This window comes from Pleurodeles waltl, chromosome 3_1 (assembly GCF_031143425.1).
Source record: "Pleurodeles waltl isolate 20211129_DDA chromosome 3_1, aPleWal1.hap1.20221129, whole genome shotgun sequence".
NCBI classification, from domain to species: domain Eukaryota; kingdom Metazoa; phylum Chordata; class Amphibia; order Caudata; family Salamandridae; genus Pleurodeles; species Pleurodeles waltl.
The window spans coordinates 544,409,448-544,429,989 of NC_090440.1; the positions used below are offsets into that span (position 1 = coordinate 544,409,448).

The 20,542-nt window shown below is 47.0% G+C and overlaps 1 protein-coding gene across 4 annotated transcripts in view; it reads left to right on the forward strand.

The window, feature by feature from the left end:
- LCTL (lactase like) overlaps nucleotides 1-20,542 on the forward strand; it is a 168,795-nt gene that overhangs the window by 87,855 nt on the left and 60,398 nt on the right. For all 4 annotated transcript variants that reach the window (XM_069222881.1, XM_069222879.1, XM_069222880.1 and 1 more), the window contains exons 13-14: nucleotides 13,027-13,226; nucleotides 17,451-17,514. In XM_069222881.1, coding sequence (XP_069078982.1) covers nucleotides 13,027-13,226; nucleotides 17,451-17,514 — 264 coding nt within the window. The remainder of the gene's footprint in view (nucleotides 1-13,026; nucleotides 13,227-17,450; nucleotides 17,515-20,542) is intronic.

Below are 20,542 nucleotides of genomic sequence, written 5' to 3' on the forward strand. Positions count from 1 at the left end.
GGGGCAGCAAACCATATACCACTTTCTTGGTATAAGAATGAAGGTGCTCAACCGAGGTAAGTGTTTTAGAATCTCAAGGGCTGAGGTAGTAAGGAATTACCAGAGGTATCAGAGGTGCCCGGGTGCACAGTTATCATCGAACATAGTGCCCGTTAGGATAATGCAGGACCGTCATGGCTGGAATTTTTAGGATTCAGGACCCTTCCTGGAGGACCCCGATAAAACCGGCTGGCACAAAGAAGGCTGAATAGTGACCCCCCGTGCTTACCCAGGAAAGTGGAGTACCTACACCAGGGAGCCCAGGTGCATAGGAGTGAAGTGATGTCTGAATCCTTCACTGAAATCAATAAGAGCCTCGTTAGTCCAGCTGCTGTTGCAACCCGTGGACCAGGCTGGTGGAACCAAAAGATGGAATCCAGACAGAAGCTGAACTTGGACGTGCAGAGTGGTGGAGGCTGGGGCTTCTTGGAGCTTGAAGATCTAGAGGAAGAGTCAACAAGCCTTGGTAAGAGCAACAGTCAATGTGCACTGGAGTCGCGTTCCAGTGGTTGTAGCAAGGTCCCACCGTCTCCCAAGTTGGTCAGAGACCCAATGGACCCAGGAAGACCACAGAACCACCACCTGTGTTGAAAACCCTTCCAATGTCTGTGGGACAACAGGATCCACCAGCCAGTCGTCATCGTCTTAAGGTGCCTGGGGATGCAGGGGACTCCTTCACTCCAAGGGAGATTTCTTCTTGCTTCTTGATGCAAACAGAGCCCTTGCGACCCTGGAGGATGCACAGCAATGGACGTTGCAGAAATCTTGCAGGAGCTGGAGAAACAACGTTGCAATGTGAGCCCTCCCAACTGGCTACAGTCTGGTTTCTGTCCCTAAGACAGACCAGCAGCAGTTCCGGAGGCCAGGAACAGAAGATGTCTTTTTGAGAGTTCTTTGTAGAGTCTTGCTCGACAACTCTGGGGACCCACCCTCAGGGGAGTCCTTAAGTAACCCTAAAGGGGGGGGGGTTGGACACAGTCTGTGGTGTCCCACCTATCAGAGGGGGTCAGGGATGTCACCCACCTGGCCAACCAGTCAGATGCTCCCAGGGGCCTCTGCACATCTTATTTACAAGATGGCAGAATCAAGTGGCCATCTGGCAGACCTCTGTGCACCTTCCTAGGGAAGGAGCTGGATAGGGAGGGTGGTCACTTCCCTGTCCTTAGCGTGGTTTCACACCAGAGCTGAAACAGGGGGTTCCTACACTGCTGCAAACTAGTTATGCAAGAACAGCACTAAATGTGCCCTTCAAAGCAGTCTGCTGGCACGGAGAGGCCACCCCACCACAATACAGAGGCACCTAGTTCTAAAGGAGATGAGGACAAACCTCCATCCTACAGAAACCCCTCTGCTCGAGATGGGCTCAGTAGCAGGAGGGCAGAACAGTGGACTGGTGTAGGCAGAAGCATGGGCTGGCATACAGACCCAGTAAGACAGTACAGGCTTTTCTGGGGGATCCTCTAAAGATATGGTGTCATGCAACTAACACTAGAATCGGTGTAGTTGCATGATTCCAACATGTTTGATACTAAACATGTCTAGGTTTGGTGAAGCCAGTATGTAGTTGGACTAGTTGTGTTGACCAGTGTCCACTGCATACCTTCAAATGTCTTCCCCACACTTACATGGTCCAGGGAATAGAGTCTGGGGCTTGTAGGGGCACCTCTGCTCATTCAGGGGTGCCTTCCCACTCAGGATCATGCACCTTGCCCTTAGGCGAAAGGGCTTACCGTAGGGGTGACAGAGTGTCCAAGTGCAGTGACCGAGATAGAAGGCAAGCCTTATATCTAAAGTGAAAGGTGAATGCATCATTTGTCTTGCTGTATTTCTGCAGCGTCTCAAACTCTCTTCTGTCTAGCCACAGCTGATGTTAGCTTTTCTTTTGGATTAGTTTGGCATATGACACATTTTTCTTTGTTGAAGGAGTCCTCAGATCTTGTAGTTAGCAACAATTTGTCAGGAGGTAAAGATCCTCTGCTACCACCTACTTTGCACATGTTTACAAATTTGAATCAACGGAAAACCTGAAACAAAAACAATATATATGTTTTTTAAAACTTTAAGGTTTATATCTGAAATAGTCACAACATCACTAGTCATGAAGTATCAGAGACCATTGCGCCCTGCAAGAGTATATAGTAGTTGCATTGCTTCAAACAACATGGTCTAGCACATGGAATCTTGGATAGTTGCTGTCTGTTCACTTCTTTATAGTGAGGCTCACACTTTCTATCTAAGGCTCCCCTGCCATCATTCACTCAGTCATGCCACTTTGTCCCCAGAGGCGGGAGGATCTCGTGTTTCCTGTAATTCTGATATCATGGTCGAGCAGGCACGCAAATCATCCCCCAAACAGTTATCCCTGCAAACATGGAGCATCCACACCTCCTCCACACTCTCCCATTCAACCACATCCTTTCTCCAGGCATCATGGGTGGGAGGGCACTGGTTGGAGCCATGCCATAGCCATACATCACTTCGCTAGGACTAGACCAAGGAGGGTGATTTTCCTACTAAGATGTTTCTTAGCCGGTGACGGGAGTAGTCCCAGCAGTCCTGATTGGATGTCCAATCCTATCTTCCACCCAGAGGCCTCACAGTGTGTACTACCGTGTTCCAATAGGAGGATAGGGAGGGGCAGGACCACAGGACATGCAGAAAATCCACTATCGGTGTGCCACTTCGGGGACATGCGGGTGACCGGCCGCAGTAGATTGTGTAGAGCATTTGTGGAGTGAGATATGTCTGATTAAGGATATTGTATTGAATAAGTTTGAAGTGGGCAATGGAGCTATGCACTCATGTCTTTTTACCCAGTCCTTGGCGCAAATTGGTTCCCCAATTATCGTCTGCCATTTAGACCGTATGGGGAGTGTCGTCTTGGCAAGATCCGCTGGTGGTGCTCAATATAGGTGGGAGATCAATCTACGTCCTCCTGCCATATGTAGTATAGCCACAGGGTAAAGGAGCCAGGCAGCTCATCGGGGAAGGAGCGCCAAGGTTGTGATTTTTATGTATTGGAGGTATTGTCCTTCGCCTAAGGAGAACTTATCCGTAGCTTCAGCTCTGGTGCTGAAGAGTTGTTCAGTATATTTTGCATCCCCCCCTTTCCATCAAAGGATTGACATAAAGTCCGCTATTTTTAGAAACTGTTTTATCACCCAGAGGGACATCTCTGGAGCGTACAGGGGCGCAACATAGAACCCTTTGAACCCCTCCATCCCACACTCCTGCCACCGAGCAAATGTTATGGGGGGATGTCAGGGGAACCAGACATCCCTTCATCAGCAGGACCAACAGTGGTGTCCCACCATGCGTACCCCGCAGCAGTCACTTGCCCCAATTGCCTTCTGAGTCGAGCCAGTGAACTGCATGCTGCAATTGGGCTGCCATGTAATGAAGTTCCAGGCCTCCCCTCTCCCACGTCCTTTTTAAGCTATCTAATCTGACATGTTTGCAACGGGCCCCCAGAGTAGGTCCACTAACAGACTGTCCAGAGTCCTGAAAGTAATGGCACAGGATCTCGTAAAGTGTACTCTGAAGGACATAGAGCCAGCGTGGAAGTATGATAATTTTTACTATCGCAATTTTGCCCATCAGAGACAGTGGCAAAGCACTCCATAAACTGGTCGAGTTTCGTATTCCCTCGACCACCCGACCAATGTTCCAGTCATGGTTGGTTGGAGCTGTGTGCCCCAGCTGCACTCCTAGCTAACGTATCTCTTGTGGTTCCCAGGGGATCCCCACTCTGGGAAGATTTCCAGGGGGCACCGCCGCTAGTCTTACCAACGGGAACAGCCAGGATTTTGGGGATTTTGGGAGATTTCTTCGAATTTGTGAATGATGTTCAGCAGGATAGGTGCGGAGTACGTCAGCTGCCACAGATATATGAAGACATCATCCACATAGAGGGAAACCACGCAAGTGGTCTCTGTAGGAAAGTACCATCTTGCCTGGCATGTTACCCCCATATTTCACTGTATATATGTTGTTTTAGTGTATGTGTCACTGGGACCCTGCCAACCAGGGCCCCAGTGCTCATAAGTGTGCCCTGTATGTGTTCCCTGTGTGATGCCTAACTGTCTCACTGAGGCTCTGCTAACCAGAACCTCAGTGGTTATGCTCTCTCTGCTTTCTAAATTGCCACTAACAGGCTAGTGACCAATTTCACCAATTCACATTGGTGTACTGGAATACCCTTATAATTCCCTAGTATATGGTACTGAGGTACCCAGGGTATTGGGGTTCCAGGAGATCCCTATGGGCTGCAGCATTTCTTTTGCCACCCATAGGGAGCTCTGACAATTCTTACACAGGCCTGCCACTGCAGCCTGAGTGAAATAACGTCCACGTTATTTCACAGCCATTTACCACTGCACTTAAGTAACTTATAAGTCACCTATATGTCTAACCTTCACCTGGTGAAGGTTGGGTGCTAAGTTACTTAGTGTGTGGGCACCCTGGCACTAGCCAAGGTGCCCCCACATCGTTCAGGGCAAATTCACCGGACTTTGTGAGTGCGGAGACACCATTTCACGCGTGCACTATACATAGGTCACTACCTATGTATAGCGTCACAATGGTAACTCCGAACATGGCCATGGAACATGTCTAAGATCATGGAATTGTCACCCCAATGCCATTCTGGCATTGGGGAGACAATTCCTTGATCCCCGAGTCTCTAACACAGACCTGGGTACTGCCAAACTACCTTTCCCGGGGTTTCACTGCAGCTGCTGCTGCCAACCCCTCAGACAGGTTTCTGCCCTCCTGGGGTCCAGCCAGGCTTGGCCCAGGAAGGCAGAACAAAGGACTTCCTCAGAGAGAGGGTGTCACACCCTCTCCCTTTGGAAAAAGGTGTCAGGGCTGGGGAGTAGCCGCCTCCCCCAGCCTCTGGAAATGCTTTGATGGGCACAGATGGTGCCCACCTCTGCATAAGCCAGTCTACACCGGTTCAGGAATCCCCCAGCCCTGCTCTGGTGCGAAACTGGACAAAGGAAAGGGGAGTAACCACTCCCCTGACCTGCACCTCCCAGGGGAGGTGCCCAGAGCTCCTCCAGTGTGCTCCAGACCTCTGCCATCTTGGAAACAGAGGTGCTGCTGGCACACTGGACTGCTCTGAGTGGCCAGGGCCAGCAGGTGACGTCAGAGACTCTTTCTGATAGGCTCTTACCTGTGTTGCTAGCCTATCCTCCTTCCTAGGTAGCCAAACCTCCTTTTCTGGCTATTTAGGGTCTCTGCTTTGGGGAATTCTTTAGATAACGAATGCAAGTGCTCATCCGAGTTCCTCTGCATCTCTCTCTTCACCTTCTGCCAAAGGATCGACCGCTGACTGCTCAGGACGCCTGCAAAACCGCAACAAAGTAGCAAAGACGACTACTGCAACCTTGTATCGCTGATCCTGCCGCCTTCTCTACTGTTTCCTGGTGGTGCATGCTCTGGGGGTAGCTTGCCTCCTTTCTGCACCAGGAGCTCTGAAGAAATCTCCTGTGGGACGACGGAATCTTCCCCCTGCAACCGCAGGCAACAAAAGACTTCATCACCGGTCCTCTGGGTCCCCTCTCAGCACGACGAGCGTGGTCCCTGGAACTCAGCAACTCTGTCCAAGTGACTCCCACAGTCCAGTGACTCTTCAGTCCAAGTTTGGTGGAGGTAAGTCCTTGCCTCCCCACGCTAGACTGCATTGCTGGGTACCGCGTGATTTGCAGCTGCTCCGGCTCCTGTGCACTCTTCCAGGATTTCCTTCGTGCACACCCAAGCCTGGGTCCCCGACACTCTAACCTGCAGTGCACAACCTTCTGAGTTGTCCTCCGGCGTCGTGGGACTCCCTTTTGTGTCTTCGGGTGGACTCTGGTTCACTCCTCTTCCAAGTGCCTGTTCCGGTACTTCTGTGGGTGCTGCCTGCTTCAGTGATGGCTCCCTGACTTGCTAGGCGCCCCCTCTGTCTCCTCATCCAAGTGGCGACATCCTGGTCCCACCTGGGCCACAGCAGCATCCTAAAACCCTAACTGCGACCCTTGCAGCTAGCAAGGCTTGTTTGCAGTCTTTCTGCGTGGGAACACCTCTGCAAGCTTCTTCACGACGTGGGACATCCATCCTCCAAAGGGGAAGTCTCTAGCCCTCTTCGTTCTTGCAGAATCCACAGCTTCCACCATCCGGTGGCAGCTCCTTTGCACCCTCAGCTGGCATTTCCTGGGCATCTGCCCACTCTCGACATTGTCGCGACTCTTGGACTTGGTCCCCTTGTTCTACAGGTACTCAGGTCCGGAAATCCACTTTGGTTGCATTGCTGGTGTTGGTCTTCCTTGCAGAATTCCCCTATCACGACTTCTGTGCTCTCTGGGGAATATAGCTGCACTTTACACCTACTTTTCAGGTTCTTGCGGTGGGCTATTTTTCTAACCCTCACTGTTTTCTTACAGTCCCAGCGACCCTCTACAAGCTCACATAGGTTTGGGGTCCATTCGTGGTTCGCATTCCACTTTTGGAGTATATGGTTTGTGTTGACCCTATACCTATGTGCTCCTATTGCAATCTACTATAACTTTACATTGCTTGCATTACTTCCTTTTGCTATTACTGCATATTTTTGGTATTGTGTACATATATCTTGTGTATATTTGGCATCCTCATACTGAGGGTACTCACTGAGATACTTTTGGCATATTGTCATAAAAATAAAGTACCTTTATTTTTAGTATATCTGTGTATTGTGTTTTCTTATGATATTGTGCATATGGCACCAGTGGTATAGTAGGAGCTTTGCATGTCTCCTAGTTCAGCCTAAGCTAAGGGATAACTGGACCTGGTACAGAGTGTAAGTACCCCTTGGTACCCACTACAAGCCAGGCCAGCCTCCTACAGTCTCCCCTAGCATAATGCCCCATAAGTGTAATGTGTGTCTCAAGGTTGATGCTAATGGCTCCATAGCCAGGGCAAAAAGAAGTGGCAAGAGTGAGCAGCCTTATCTGGTGCCCCTGCTCAACCAAAAAGGCGCAAGCCATACCCACTGGAGCATGCCCATGCATACAGGTCAGCAAAGACCAGGCGATTCCAGCGGATTAATCCAGGTCCCAGACCAAATACTCAAAGTAAGTGCCATAGGTAATCCCAGTTCAGGGAATCAAATGCCTGTTCAGTGTCTAATAGGGCCAGAGCACAGTCATCGGTTAGCAGTGGTGGAGCATGGTAGACAAGGGGCAAGCGACTTTGGTTGTGTAAGGTATTCCGCTTTGGGATAAATCCTGATTGGTCCGGGTGGGTCAGAGTAGACATCCTGGGGAACAAAGGAGCCGCCAGGGCACTGCTAAGATTTTTCATATCCATATTCAGCAGGGAGATCGGTTGGTAGGCCGATGTTAGTGTGGGTTCTTTACCTGATTTTAGGATCATGACCACCACAGCCCCAGGGATGGAGGACGGTAAAGTGCCAAGCAGTACTGCTTCATTATAAACTTCCGGTAATCTTTTGGCTAGGATGTCTGCGTATTTGTAATAGAATTCTTTGGGGAGGCCGTCGCTCCCCGGGGTCTTTGCTGTTTTTTGGTGTTTAATTGCCGCTACAATTTCCTTCTTAGATAGTGGAGTGCCTAACATATCTCTAAACTCTGTATCCAGGCATGGGAGCTGCACATGCGGCATGAATGCCGACAGCATTCTGCCAATGGGGGTGGGTCCTCGGCATGGACTACGCGGAAATGGGAATAAAACACTTTATTGATCACACTCTGGGAGTGTGCCATATTACCCATGTCAGTACAGATTGTCGGTATTGTGGGATCTGGGAAATCCCATCGGATTAGGTGGGCAAACAGGCCCTCCCTGGCCCCTCAACAGTCTTGCCCCCCCCCTCTGCATGGAGATGCTGCCTATGCACTGTGTAGCAGTGTTTTTCAAGCCGGCACCAGTCCTCCAGCAGCACAGTTCGCTCTGTCTGCCAGGGAGCCAGGATCAGGCGAACAAAGAAAAGTGCCTCCTTTAGTCTGCCTAATTCTTTTTCACGTTTCTGAATGTCTTGTTCTAGCTGGTGTCGCACCCCATAAGAGGTGGTAAGGCAGGTCCCATGAAGGACCACTTTCATGGTCTCCCATTCGAGGCCCCTGTTGGTGGTGGAGCTCCAATTGTCTGTGAAGTATTGTGTTAGGGTATCCAGAATTGTGCAAATGTGGATCTGTCAGGGACTCCGGTTTGAGGAGCCACAGGGGAATTGCCGGGCAGGTAGTTTCCCTTTTAAAGCTCACCAACAGTGGGGAGTGATCAGATAGGTACATGGGAGGTTAAGTGATGTTGGTCACCCTGATGATAAATCTGTTGAGACTAAACGGTAATCCGAATGACTGCAAGTGTGTCACTGGAGTATATGTTTTCTGTAGAGGGTGTCTCTTGCACCACACGTTCTGTAGTGCAAGTCCCTCCAGCATGTCCAGACGTTCGCAGCCAGGGTTTGGTGTTGAGATAGGGGGGCTCTCGGTCCAGCTCCTCATCCAAGACAAAATTACTATTGCTTGCGAGCACAACAGCTGCCCCTACATAAGGTCCCACTTGTTCAGAGTGCCAGAGAAAAATTGCAGTCAGTCATTGTTGGGGGCATAGATGTTGATGAGGCACAGTTCTTGGCCATCAAGGGACCCATGCAATAGGACAAATCTCCCCTCCGGGTCCACCAGGTGATTTTTGTTTTTAAATGGAACCCCGGGGGCCACAGAGATAAGCACACCTCTTGCAGAGCCGGAATAAGAGGTGGGGTATATTTACATCTTCAGCGTTTGCGCAGGCTTGGGATGCAATCTCCCCACAAGAGAGTATCCTGGAGATACGCCACTGCAATCCTGTAGCGCCTAAAGTACTCAAGCACTCTCCTCCGTTTCTGAATCTGGGCTAAGCCCCTCACATTCCATGTAACCACTTTACTCGGGTTTGCAGCCATACTCTACAGTGAGTGGTGGTCATCTGTTGAAGTGTCCCCCATCTGCCATCCCTTGGCCTCGCTATCCAGGTATCCTCAGTGTAGCCCAGTAATTACAAACAGACCTAGACATTATCAGTTCCCCAAACAGGTGTGAAACAAAAAATGTTATTTCACCCAACTCCTCCCTCCCCTTGGGCATTGTTGCCCACCCACCCCTTCCAGTCCTAGACAAGATACGAGTCAAAAAAATCCAGACCCATACCACAACTAGAAGAGGTAAACCCTCCTCCTCCTCCAGTAAACTGTAGAGCATACACTATTTCCTCAGTTATTTGAGCTACTTGTGCTTTGCAGGAAGTCGGGACGTCAGGGAGGGTACAAGGCAAGCAGCACTGAAGCCTCCTTCCCGAGCTACCAGCCTCTGGTTTGTGGCACTCTGGGCAACATAACCTACTTTATTAGGAGAAAAAGAATTTCAAAATATTTGCCCATATAATGGGAAGATTAATCAGTTAACTCACAGAGTGTTAAAAAGTTCTGTGGCCTGCTGCAAGTCCCCCTAAAGGGTGATTGCCTCATCTCCAGGGTGGCCAGAGGTGCAGTACTTGATGGTGCTGCTGATGGTACCCAGTTCAGTTTGTTGTATGGCCCACCAGGGTTATGGGTCAGGGTTGAGCAGTGTCCTCGATGTCATGCATCTGGTCTGATTGCATTTCCAGTGAGGTATCTGTCAAGTTTGGCTCCGTCTCCTCATCCCACAAAGGTTCATCAGGGTTAACCACAATTTTTTCGGTCAGTCTATCAGCTGCTGTACTTCCACTGCTGCCACGTCTCCGCCACGGCTGTCCAAAACATTCTCCCACAGGCAGTTGGGACAAACCCACCTGTGACGGAATCAGAGTGGTTCTTGAGCCCTGGGAATACAGCCAATCACTGGCCACCTCCACAGTATTGAAGGACAGCACTTTCCCCTCAAACTGTACTCTCAGTTTCACAGGGAACATAACACTGTACTTCAAATTGAGGTGGCACAGCAGTGCATTGACAGATACAAAGGATTTCCTCTGCTCCTGAACCCTGTGGGTGTAACCTGGATATACGGAAATGGGGTGGCACTCAAATAATAGTGGGCCTCTCACCCGGGCACTCAGTAGAATAGTGTCTCTGTCGTGAAAATTAAACAGACAAGCGATCATTGCTCCAGGTGGCGCTCCAGGTTTCGGGGGTGGGGCCAGTGACCTATGGGCTTGTTCAATTGTAAAGAACTTCGAGAGGCGCTTTGGTTGCAGCACCATGGTGAGCCATTCCTGTAGAACAGTTATGCAGATTCCCCTTCTGCTCTCCCCAGGAACCAAATTACCAATATGATGGATAAAACACATCATTATAGAGTCAGCATTTTCGAAAATGGCGGAAGGGTTACTCTGAGGAGTTGTTTTTTGTCTCTATATAACTACTTGACACTAAAAACCTGTTTTGACACCAATAAAAATTATATAGGTCTCATGGTTCCTGAAATATTACATCACTGCAACACATCTGCCATTTATAAAAATGTTGTCCAGTAAAAAATTAAATAATCGGCCCGGATTAGCATGGACTACTCAAGCTAAATTGCTTGATACAAATCAAAAATGAAAATCTCTGGACAACATTTTTTTTTATTTTTTTTTTTTAACAGAGGTATACCAAGGGGCCAGGACCACACTTGCAGAGGTCATACAGATCATCATGAAAACTAGAACATCCTCTCACTTTCCTGAACCCATTAAAACATCAACCTTTAAGGAAATCTCACACTCCATCTCTCTCTGTTTTTGACGAGTATGCTCAATACTTGCTTTCTCAAGGGAAAGTGCATGATTGCCTCAAAATCGGCCAAGACATCTCCTTACTGAAGAAAATACGAGCAGATATTGATGATATCAGTAACTACAGTCCAGTTCGCAAACCCACCATTACTCTGTAAAAGCTGAAAATCCGTGTAGCAAGACAACTCAACCAATATATCAACAAGAACAATTTTCTGAGTGAACATGAGGCTTCAGGAAGTGGTGTACATGTAATGGGCAATTCTAAATATTACTGACAATGTCCTGAGGATTCTGAATTCAGAAGACTCCTGTCACCTCATCTTTCTAGACCGCTCAGTGGCATTCAATACCATCACACGCTGTTAAAGACCATTAGATACATAATTGACCTGGGGGATACAGTTCTAAATTGGTGCACATCCTTTCTGGATAACAGAGACCAAAATTAAAAAAGAATGACTTCTTACACCAGTAGACTAGACCAAGGTGTACCATAAACTCAGTTCTCTCACTTACACAATTTAAGTTGTACATGGAACCACTAGTCAGTCTCTTGAGAAACACTAGTTACTTGTGCCACTTCACCAACGATACTCACCTACACATGAAACTCTGCATTCCAAAGGCATATTTGCAGTAGCCTAGGCGCAAAATTTAATTCAGGTTTGTATGACGTACCATTAGCTCAAACTCAACCCTCTCAGAACAGTTTCTACACATAGGCCCTCATTCTGACCTTGGCGGGCGGCGGAGGCCGCCCGCCAAAGTCCCGCCGTCAGGTTACCGTTCCGCGGTCGAAAGACCGCGGCGGTAATTCTGACTTTCCCGCTGGGCTGGCGGGCGGTCGCCTTCAGACCGCCAGCCAGCCCAGCGGGAAAGAGGCTTCCACGATGAAGCCGGCTCGGAATCGAGCCGGCGGAGTGGAAGCTGTGCGACGGGTGCAGTTGCACCCGTCGCGTATTTCACTGTCTGCGCAGCAGACAGTGAAATACATGTAGGGGCCCTCTTACGGGGGGCCCTGCAATGCCCATGCCAGTGGCATGGGCACTGCAGGGGCCCCCAGGGGCCCCGCGACCCCCCCTACCGCCATCCGGATCTCGGCGGTCCGACCGCCGGGATCTGGATGGCGGTAGTGGGGGTCGGAATCCCCGCGGCGGTGCAGCAAGCTGCGCCGCCGCGGAGGATTCAATGGGGCCGCGGTACACTGGCGAGACCCCGCCAGTGGTGCCGGTCCGACCGCGGCTTTACCGCCGCGGTCGGAATCCCCATTGGAGCACCGCCGGCCTGTCGGCGGTGCTCCCGCGGTCCTCCGCCCTGGCGGTCAAAGACCGCCAGGGTCAGAATGAGGGCCATAGTGCCCTAGCTGCTCCACACCCATACAAAAATAGATAAAAAATGCAGGCCCTCTTGATCACAATCCAGAGATTATAAACTGTGCTAAACCACCCGACTTTGCTCAAGTGAAGAGAGCACAACGCAAAATGACCCCGGAAGCTGATCTCAAGCTTAAAACCAGTGTACTATTGTTCTTGAGATTCAACTATCACAATTTCTTTCTCTGTAATATTCCCAAAACCCACGTAGCGCCTCTCAAAGCAACTCTTCATGCAGTGGCCAGACTCATCATTAGGTTATGAAAATGAGGCATCACCACTAATAGTGATCTCACTGATATGGCCACCAACTGAAACCAGATGCTAGTTCAAGCTCACCTGTATCACCTACAAAGCGCCTTCCTTAGCCAAAACTGAACACATCGGGTAGGCAGCTCGCCCTGAAAAGAGTGGACACCATGATGCTGGAAAATTCAGCCTTCAAGAAAGAAAAGTCAAGAAATGCGCCCAGAATTTGTAGCTCCGCCCACCCATCAATCAGAACTCTTCCCAACTTTAAACTTTTCAAGAAGTAACTTACACTTATGGTTTCAGCCATTCTTCCTTGTAGAATAGGTCTGCTCTACCTAACCCTAAAGTCATATACCTATAACGAAGTGTTCTTTTTTAATTTAATTGTATTCTGTTATCATTGTTGAACTTGTTCTTCCTCCATTTGTACAGCACTCCGATGTCTAGTAGCTCTATTTTTCATGTCGTAAAAAAAAAAAAAATTAAGTTGAATGGTATTCTGAAAGAGTAAATAGGTAATAATGGAAGTGGGGGGGTTTAATGAGGAGCATATTTTGCGGATCTGGGTATACTTGCAAAGATCACAACTTGTCAGTGGGTAATTGACACTAAACTACCTCGTACCTCTCTTGATGTCTAGCCATCAAGGACGGAGTGAAAGTGAAGTCTTACACAGCATGGTCTCTGCTGGACAAATTTGAGTGGGATGAAGGTTACTCCGAAAGATTTGGCTTGTACTACGTCGAGTTTAAGAACACAAACAAACCACGATACCCCAAGGCCTCTGTTCAGTTCTACAAAAAAATCATCACAGTCAACGGCTTTCCCAACGCTCGAGAGGTCAGTACCACCGGAAGCATCTCTTCAAGATGCTCATCGTCTAAGGGAATGCCTGTGCCTACCCCCGTTGAAGATTTATTTTTTCTGGGTAATTAAGGGTCAGGAGAGGATGTAACTGTAAATTGTGAATATTGGGTACATCTTATTTCCAGCAGAGCAACTTTCTAGTCACGGGTACAGTATTCATTGTGTCCCTTAGAAATGCATTTTTTGAACCTTGAGTGAGCTGAATGACAAAACAAAGATGGTGTAGTTTACAATCAAGAGGCATGTTAGTTTTGCTTCTAACTTTCGTTCTACTTGATGAATCTGCAAGAAGTACGCTGTGGGCTGCTGGTTTCGATGGAGTGGGCAAATCTGCTATGCATTGCTAACGGTGATGGTCAGCTGGTCTACGTGAGATGGGGCAGGGGTGGGACTGGGCAGTAGGGCAGGATGTACACTCAGACACAGCTTCACTGCTCATTAGGGGGCAATGAGGCCTGAGAGACGCAGTCAAAATTAAAATCATTTAAAAATCTTTGTTAGAGGTAGATCATGATTGCATTTATTTCTAAGAAATTAACATCTGCTTATAAAAACCTTAGAAATGTCCATAAAATACTGTTAAAGTGATGTTATTCTTACAATGAAAAAAGCCTACAAACCACAGAAAACCAAATGTGCCCTTGGCTTGGCCTTACACTTGGCATCCCAACTGGCCTAATCAGTAACATCACTGGACAAAGAGATGGAGGTCTTGAAACATTTCTTGTACTTTCCTTTCTTGTACACACCCCAAATCACTCAATATCCTAATACCACAGATATTTTACATCACATACAAATGCTGCATGGGCAAAGACATGCACACATGCAGTGGGAGCAGGGTTCAGGGTGAGGAGAAAGGCTGCACCTTGTTCCCAGTGCCTATTGTGCGTGGCCAAAGGTTGAGTACAATGGTCTCTGTGAAATCGCAAAATTGGAGGTGCGGGCAGGGATGGTTCATATCTGCAGTTTTACCCCTTCCCCTAGTACTTAAAAACACAGTAAAATACAGTTATGATTATGAATTAACACTGAATAACCACTGAAATCTACAGGCTATGGTGAGCTCTGCAAACCTTAACTCGAAGTACAGCCATGTAAGCAATAATTCACATACCAAATGCAATGCTCATGACCTCACCCCTGATGTGACAAATGCAATTACAAATGACAATGTTACAGGTGATAGCATATATCACATTATTGATGAAACAAAGTTGAATATATAATGTATTGGACTACATATAATTTAATAGTATATTAAATATAAAAATAGGCATACATTTCTGAAGTCACAAGTATTGCATTTAGTATGTGAGGTATGGTTCAGCAGAACTGGTGAATTCCAGTGGTTTCCCAGTTTCATTTTGTCACCATAACTGTCGTTTGACTGTCTTTTTTTAAACCGTTTTTTAAGTGAATTTCACGTTAAGGTCTCTAAACCAACCACAACGTCACTTCATTGTGTTCTTTCAATGCTTTTATTTCACCGACTTTTGTGCAACTGTTGTGTCAAATCGTCAGTCAAACCTTAAACATGTTTTCTTAATGATGGAGTTTTTCGGACTGGTCTTCTATAATTTAATTCCCAAAGCAGGGGTACTGCTCCCCATTCCATATTACCATGCAACACAGCTTTTCACCAGAGTTTTTCAGTGAAGTAATATACCCACACCTAACAAAGTCTCAGTTTCCTCATTTGCTACAATGGCTCCTGTTATTTAACAAACAGCAGTGTTGTCAAAACCAGTAATTTGCGAGAAATATGGCATCTCTACCCATGTCCCATAAATGAGAGGAATTACAGAATGGGCAGATATTACCCCTTTCAGCCTACAGGGAGTGCAGAATTATTAGGCAAGTTGTATTTTTGAGGATTAATTTTATTATTGAACAACAACCATGTTCTCAATGAACCCAAAAAACTCATTAATATCAAAGCTGAATATTTTTGGAAGTAGTTTTTAGTTTGTTTTTAGTTTTAGCTATGTTAGGGGGATATCTGTGTGTGCAGGTGACTATTACTGTGCATAATTATTAGGCAACTTAACAAAAAAATATATATACCCATTTCAATTATTTATTATTACCAGTGAAACCAATATAACATCTCAACATTCACAAATATAAATTTCTGACATTCAAAAACAAAACAAAAACAAATCAGTGACCAATATAGCCACCTTTCTTTGCAAGGACACTCAAAAGCCTGCCATCCATGGATTCTGTCAGTGTTTTGATCTGTTCACCATCAACATTGCGTGCAGCAGCAACCACAGCCTCCCAGACACTGTTCAGAGAGGTGTACTGTTTTCCCTCCTTGTTAATCTCACATTTGATGATGGACCACAGGTTCTCAATAGGGTTCAGATCAGGTGAACAAGGAGGCCATGTCATTAGATTTCCTTCTTTTATACCCTTTCTTGCCAGCCACGCTGTGGAGTACTTGGACGCGTGTGATGGAGCATTGTCCTGCATGAAAACCATGTTTTTCTTGAAGGATGCAGACTTCTTCCTGTACCACTGCTTGAAGAAGGTGTCTTCCAGGAACTGGCAGTAGGACTGGGAGTTGAGCTTGACTCCATCCTCAACCCGAAAAGGCCCCACAAGCTCATCTTTGATGATACCAGCCCAAACCAGTACTCCACCTCCACCTTGCTGGCGTCTGAGTCGGACTGGAGCTCTCTGCCCTTTACCAATCCAGCCACGGGCCCATCCATCTGGCCCATCAAGACTCACTCTCATTTCATCAGTCCATAAAACCTTAGAAAAATCAGTCTTGAGATATTTCTTGGCCCAGTCTTGACGTTTCAGCTTGTGTGTCTTGTTCAGTGGTGGTCGTCTTTCAGCCTTTCTTACCTTGGCCATGTCTCTGAGTATTGCACACCTTGTGCTTTTGGGCACTCCAGTGATGTTGCAACTCTGAAATATGGCCAACCTGGTGGCAAGTGGCATCGTGGCAGCTGCACGCTTGACTTTTCTCAGTTCATGGGCAGTTATTTTGCGCCTTGGTTTTTCCACACGCTTCTTGCGACCCTGTTGACTATTTTGAATGAAACGCTTGATTGTTCGATGATCACGCTTCAGAAGCTTTGCAATTTTAAGAGTGCTGCATCCCTCTGCAAGATATCTCACTATTTTTGACTTTTCTGAGCCTGTCAAGTCCTTCTTTTGACCCATTTTGCCAAAGGAAAGGAAGTTGCCTAATAATTATGCACACCTGATATAGGGTGTTGATGTCATTAGACCACACCCCTTCTCATTACAGAGATGCACATCACCTAATATGCTTAATTGGTAGTAGGCTTTCGAGCCTATACAGCTTGGAGTAAGACAACATGCATAAAGAGGATGATGTGGTCAAAATACTCATTTGCCTAATAATTCTGCACTCCCTGTATATGGGTTTCATGAATACCGCGATCTCCTTCTAAAGACTGAAAAGACCGTCACAGAACCGCCATAAACCTTAACAGCTGATCATTTCTATAGGCCTGGGATTTATAATGCCCCCATTCCCGATAGTTCCATCAACTCGCCTGCACGTTCCTAAGCATGACAAAAGGTTCACTCTCCCAACGTTACTAGCCTTGCAAACGATTAGATCTAATGTGTGACTATTGATTCACAGAAAGTTTCACAAGGGTGCCTAGGATATGCCTGTCTCAGGCCCACACGCCTATAGAATTATCAAATCCCAAAAAGAGTCCATCCATTGCGTCGTCTCTCCTGCCCTCGTGCCGGCGGCGCTCAGTGAAACACAAAAGGAGAGCTGCCGATGTGTAATCTACACCTCTGTGGTCTGTTTTAACGGGACAGGGCTGCTGGATTCCGGGATTGACGCTGTATATACATTGATGCACGTTTTCAGGCGTCCAGTAGCCCTGGGAAAGACTACATGCAGTCGCAGTGCTTAACACGTCAGGCTCTTACGTCATCAGTGTTTAACATCACACTCTCCCCTTTCAGAAAGATGGGCTCCTACTGCCAAGTCGCTGCCCAGAAGACTTCAATTTCCAAAATAAAGTTATTTTACAATGTATTAAATTATCAGAAAGCTGCGGTAGCCACCCGAGTTTGCAAATCTGTTTTTGATCGCCCTATTAAAAGAATAGGCTCCTCCTGCCTTTGGACGCGCGCGGGGTTTGCTGACGAAGTTGCACCGTGTGCTGATTCCCAGTGTTTTGCTTCTCTTAGGTGGACAGCTGGCATCGCAAGGCCACCGAAGTGTGCTCCACCACCAACCAGCTACTAGCTGCAGGTAACCAGGTTCATATTTTTCGCACAAAAATATTTGCACATCGTTAATTTGGCACAATGGTCCGCACAATAAGGGCAAACAAAGAAATTCAATGTAAATATGTTTTATATACCACTTAATGTCGGTGCTCTGCACACAACTGGGTCAATTGAAGCAGCGAAAATTAAAGGATGATCTCATTGTCCCAAAGTCCACAATCCTGCTTATTGTTTAATGAAGAATTGGGTTATTGAGGAGGTACAAAGGACTTCAGATATTTCGCAAACTACCCACATATTTTCCACATCTGCCTCTTTAGGGGGAGATTGAAAATAAGGAAAACATCCAAGAAAAAAAACTAAAACAAGCGGATGGGGCAGAAGAGGTGGGTTCTACAGCAGCACGTATCAACATAGGTTAGCAGGACTGAGGGTGCTGATCCAAGGACTATTTCCTTGTAAAGGTAGCTCAGTTGATTTGTAGACGGGGCTGAGCAACTCGTGAACACGCACGCAGTCAGTCTTCAGGGGGAGTCCCTCATAACCCTTAGGACTGAATGTGGCAGTATGTATGTGCATTTACCTGCAGAAACCTGCAAAAGACTACTCGAGGGAAGGTGTGCGAGGGCGCAGAAAAAAAAAATATCCTTTATGGTGACTTTGCTAGTTTGTATGTGTTTTCTATTGCGCTCCAGTGGGTGCTTGGTCGGAAATACTCACCTAATGGGAGATATAGTATGGCCTCCGCACACCTATTCTTGCACATTCCACAGGGGAAGGTGCCTTATTTTATATGAAGTTGTGCTATCTATCCTTCACCCCTTACCTTCCCAACCATGATCCCAAGGTACATCCTGTTTCCAATCCCTTCGTCCTTCTGCCCTGCACTTTCACCTCTTCTGTGAACCTGCCCCATTAGTGCACATTTCAGATACATGCCTCTGCTCCTTCATTCTCATGATCATAAACCTCTTAATGTCTTTTCTTCACTGCGCTTTGCCCTCCTGTCTTTACTTATGTCTGTACTGCACCGCTCGCCTGCTGCCTATTCACCCATGTAGCTATCCCCCAAATGACTCTGCCCAATTTCTGTTGGAAATTGACCGTGTTCTTAGTCAGCAAAAGGAGGAGCCCCCTCCAACTCTGTTTCAAGGATTTTCTTTGCCACTAGAAAAATTCTATTTTGCCTTTTAGGCACTCCCGCTCGCCCGCCTACGGGCAAGGCGATTTGTTTCAAGTTGGCGTCCTTTTATGATTCAGGTTTGTTGATTTGCAGAGCTGCCTAAATTATCCCTAAACAACAATATGGAGGGTGATGCCCATACAACCTGCAGATTCTGGGCTATCACATTCAAATCAAATAAAAGTTTATAAAGCGCAGCTACTCACCTGTAAGGGTTTCAAGGCGCTGAGGGAGGTTTGTTCCTCTGAGCTTCAGTTGAAGAGCCGGGTTTTAAGGTCCTTCCTGAACAAATGCAGGATCTTCCACCAGCCAAGGTCTTTTGTATGTGGGGTACGGTGGCTAGTAATTGTTGAGCGGAGAGGTCTGGTGGGGGAGTAGAAGGTGATGCAGTGGTTGAAGTAGGTGGGGCCTGGGTCATCGAGGGCCTTGTATGCATGTACGAGGAGTTTGAAGTTAATCCTTTACTCAATAGGAATCCAGTGGAGGTCTCATAGGTGATTGGAGATGTGTTCGTGGAGGGGGACGTCCAGGATGAGTCTGGTGGAAGCGTTGTGGATGTGCAGTAGTTACTTCATGTTCTTCTGGGTGGTGCAGGCATAGAGGGCATTGCCACAGTTCAGTCTGCTGGTAACCAGTCACGGTTCTGCAGCACTCCTTTGGGATCCATTTGTAGATTTTCCGGAGCAGAAGGAGAGTGTGAAAACAGGAGGATGCGACTGAGTTGTCTTGGCGGGTCATGTTGAGCGATGAGTCCAGGATGAAGCAGAGGGTTCCGTCTGTGATATCGGTGTGGTGGAGGGGGAGATGAGGGGTGTGCAGAGGGTGGATGGCCACCAGGAGTCTTTCCTGGCTGATGGGGAGGGTCCCAGGATGAGGATCTCGGTCTTGTCTCAGTTTAGCTTGAGGCAGATATCTTTCATCCAGGCGGCAATGGCTTCCAGGCCATTGTGGAAATTATTCTCTGAAGTTGTGGGATTTTCGGTCCTAAAGCAAAAATGAAACAGAGATCAATTGAATTATTTTCAATGACCCTCTTAATTGTCTCTGGCGTTATGTTTATTCCTTCAATTCATTTTTTATAACACCTGCAAAAGAACATTTCCACTGCTCACCACCGCCAAGAGAGTAAAGCATTTGAAATGTTTAAAACATGTATACTTAATACAAACATACATAATATAACAAACACAATATGAGAAATATCCAATACAAAGATATCACATAATTTTTTTTTTTATAGATTAACTTGTGCGTTCCCAAAAAGTTCCATACTATGTGGTTGCGACCAATCCTTCAGTGCATAAATCCACCTCAGGTAGTCCAACATATGCCATGGTTTCTGGGCCCAATGTCCTCCTTTTTCACCTGGCTATGTCTATTCTAACTAAGACTTACATTTTTACAGACTCCTTTCAAAAGATTGTCGATGCGTGTCAGCCTTTAGTATTCAGCCTCATCAGGACATTGGAAGACAAGGAAAAATTCATCAGACCTATTAAAAACATATAAAAATCATACATCAATTAAAACACCTAAAAGCATATGTACAGTAAGAAAGAATTCATCTTCCACATCTTGTTGGGGAGCACCTCTCTTAATAAATCCATAAAGTCAAGTAGTGAAACAAATGTATAGACCCTATGGTGTTCGCGGTATCTACATGCAACCAAAGAATCCATCATCAGCCTCAGTAATAGCCAGTGCGGTGTGCATGCAGTGTACATGCAAACCCTGACATGCCACTGTTGTGAGGCGAAAGAGGAATGGAAAATATAAATCAAATCAATCCACTCACCCCAAACTTTATGAGATACAGAAATTACCACTCCATATGAATTAAAAGCGACAAACGAACAGCTGTGTTGGC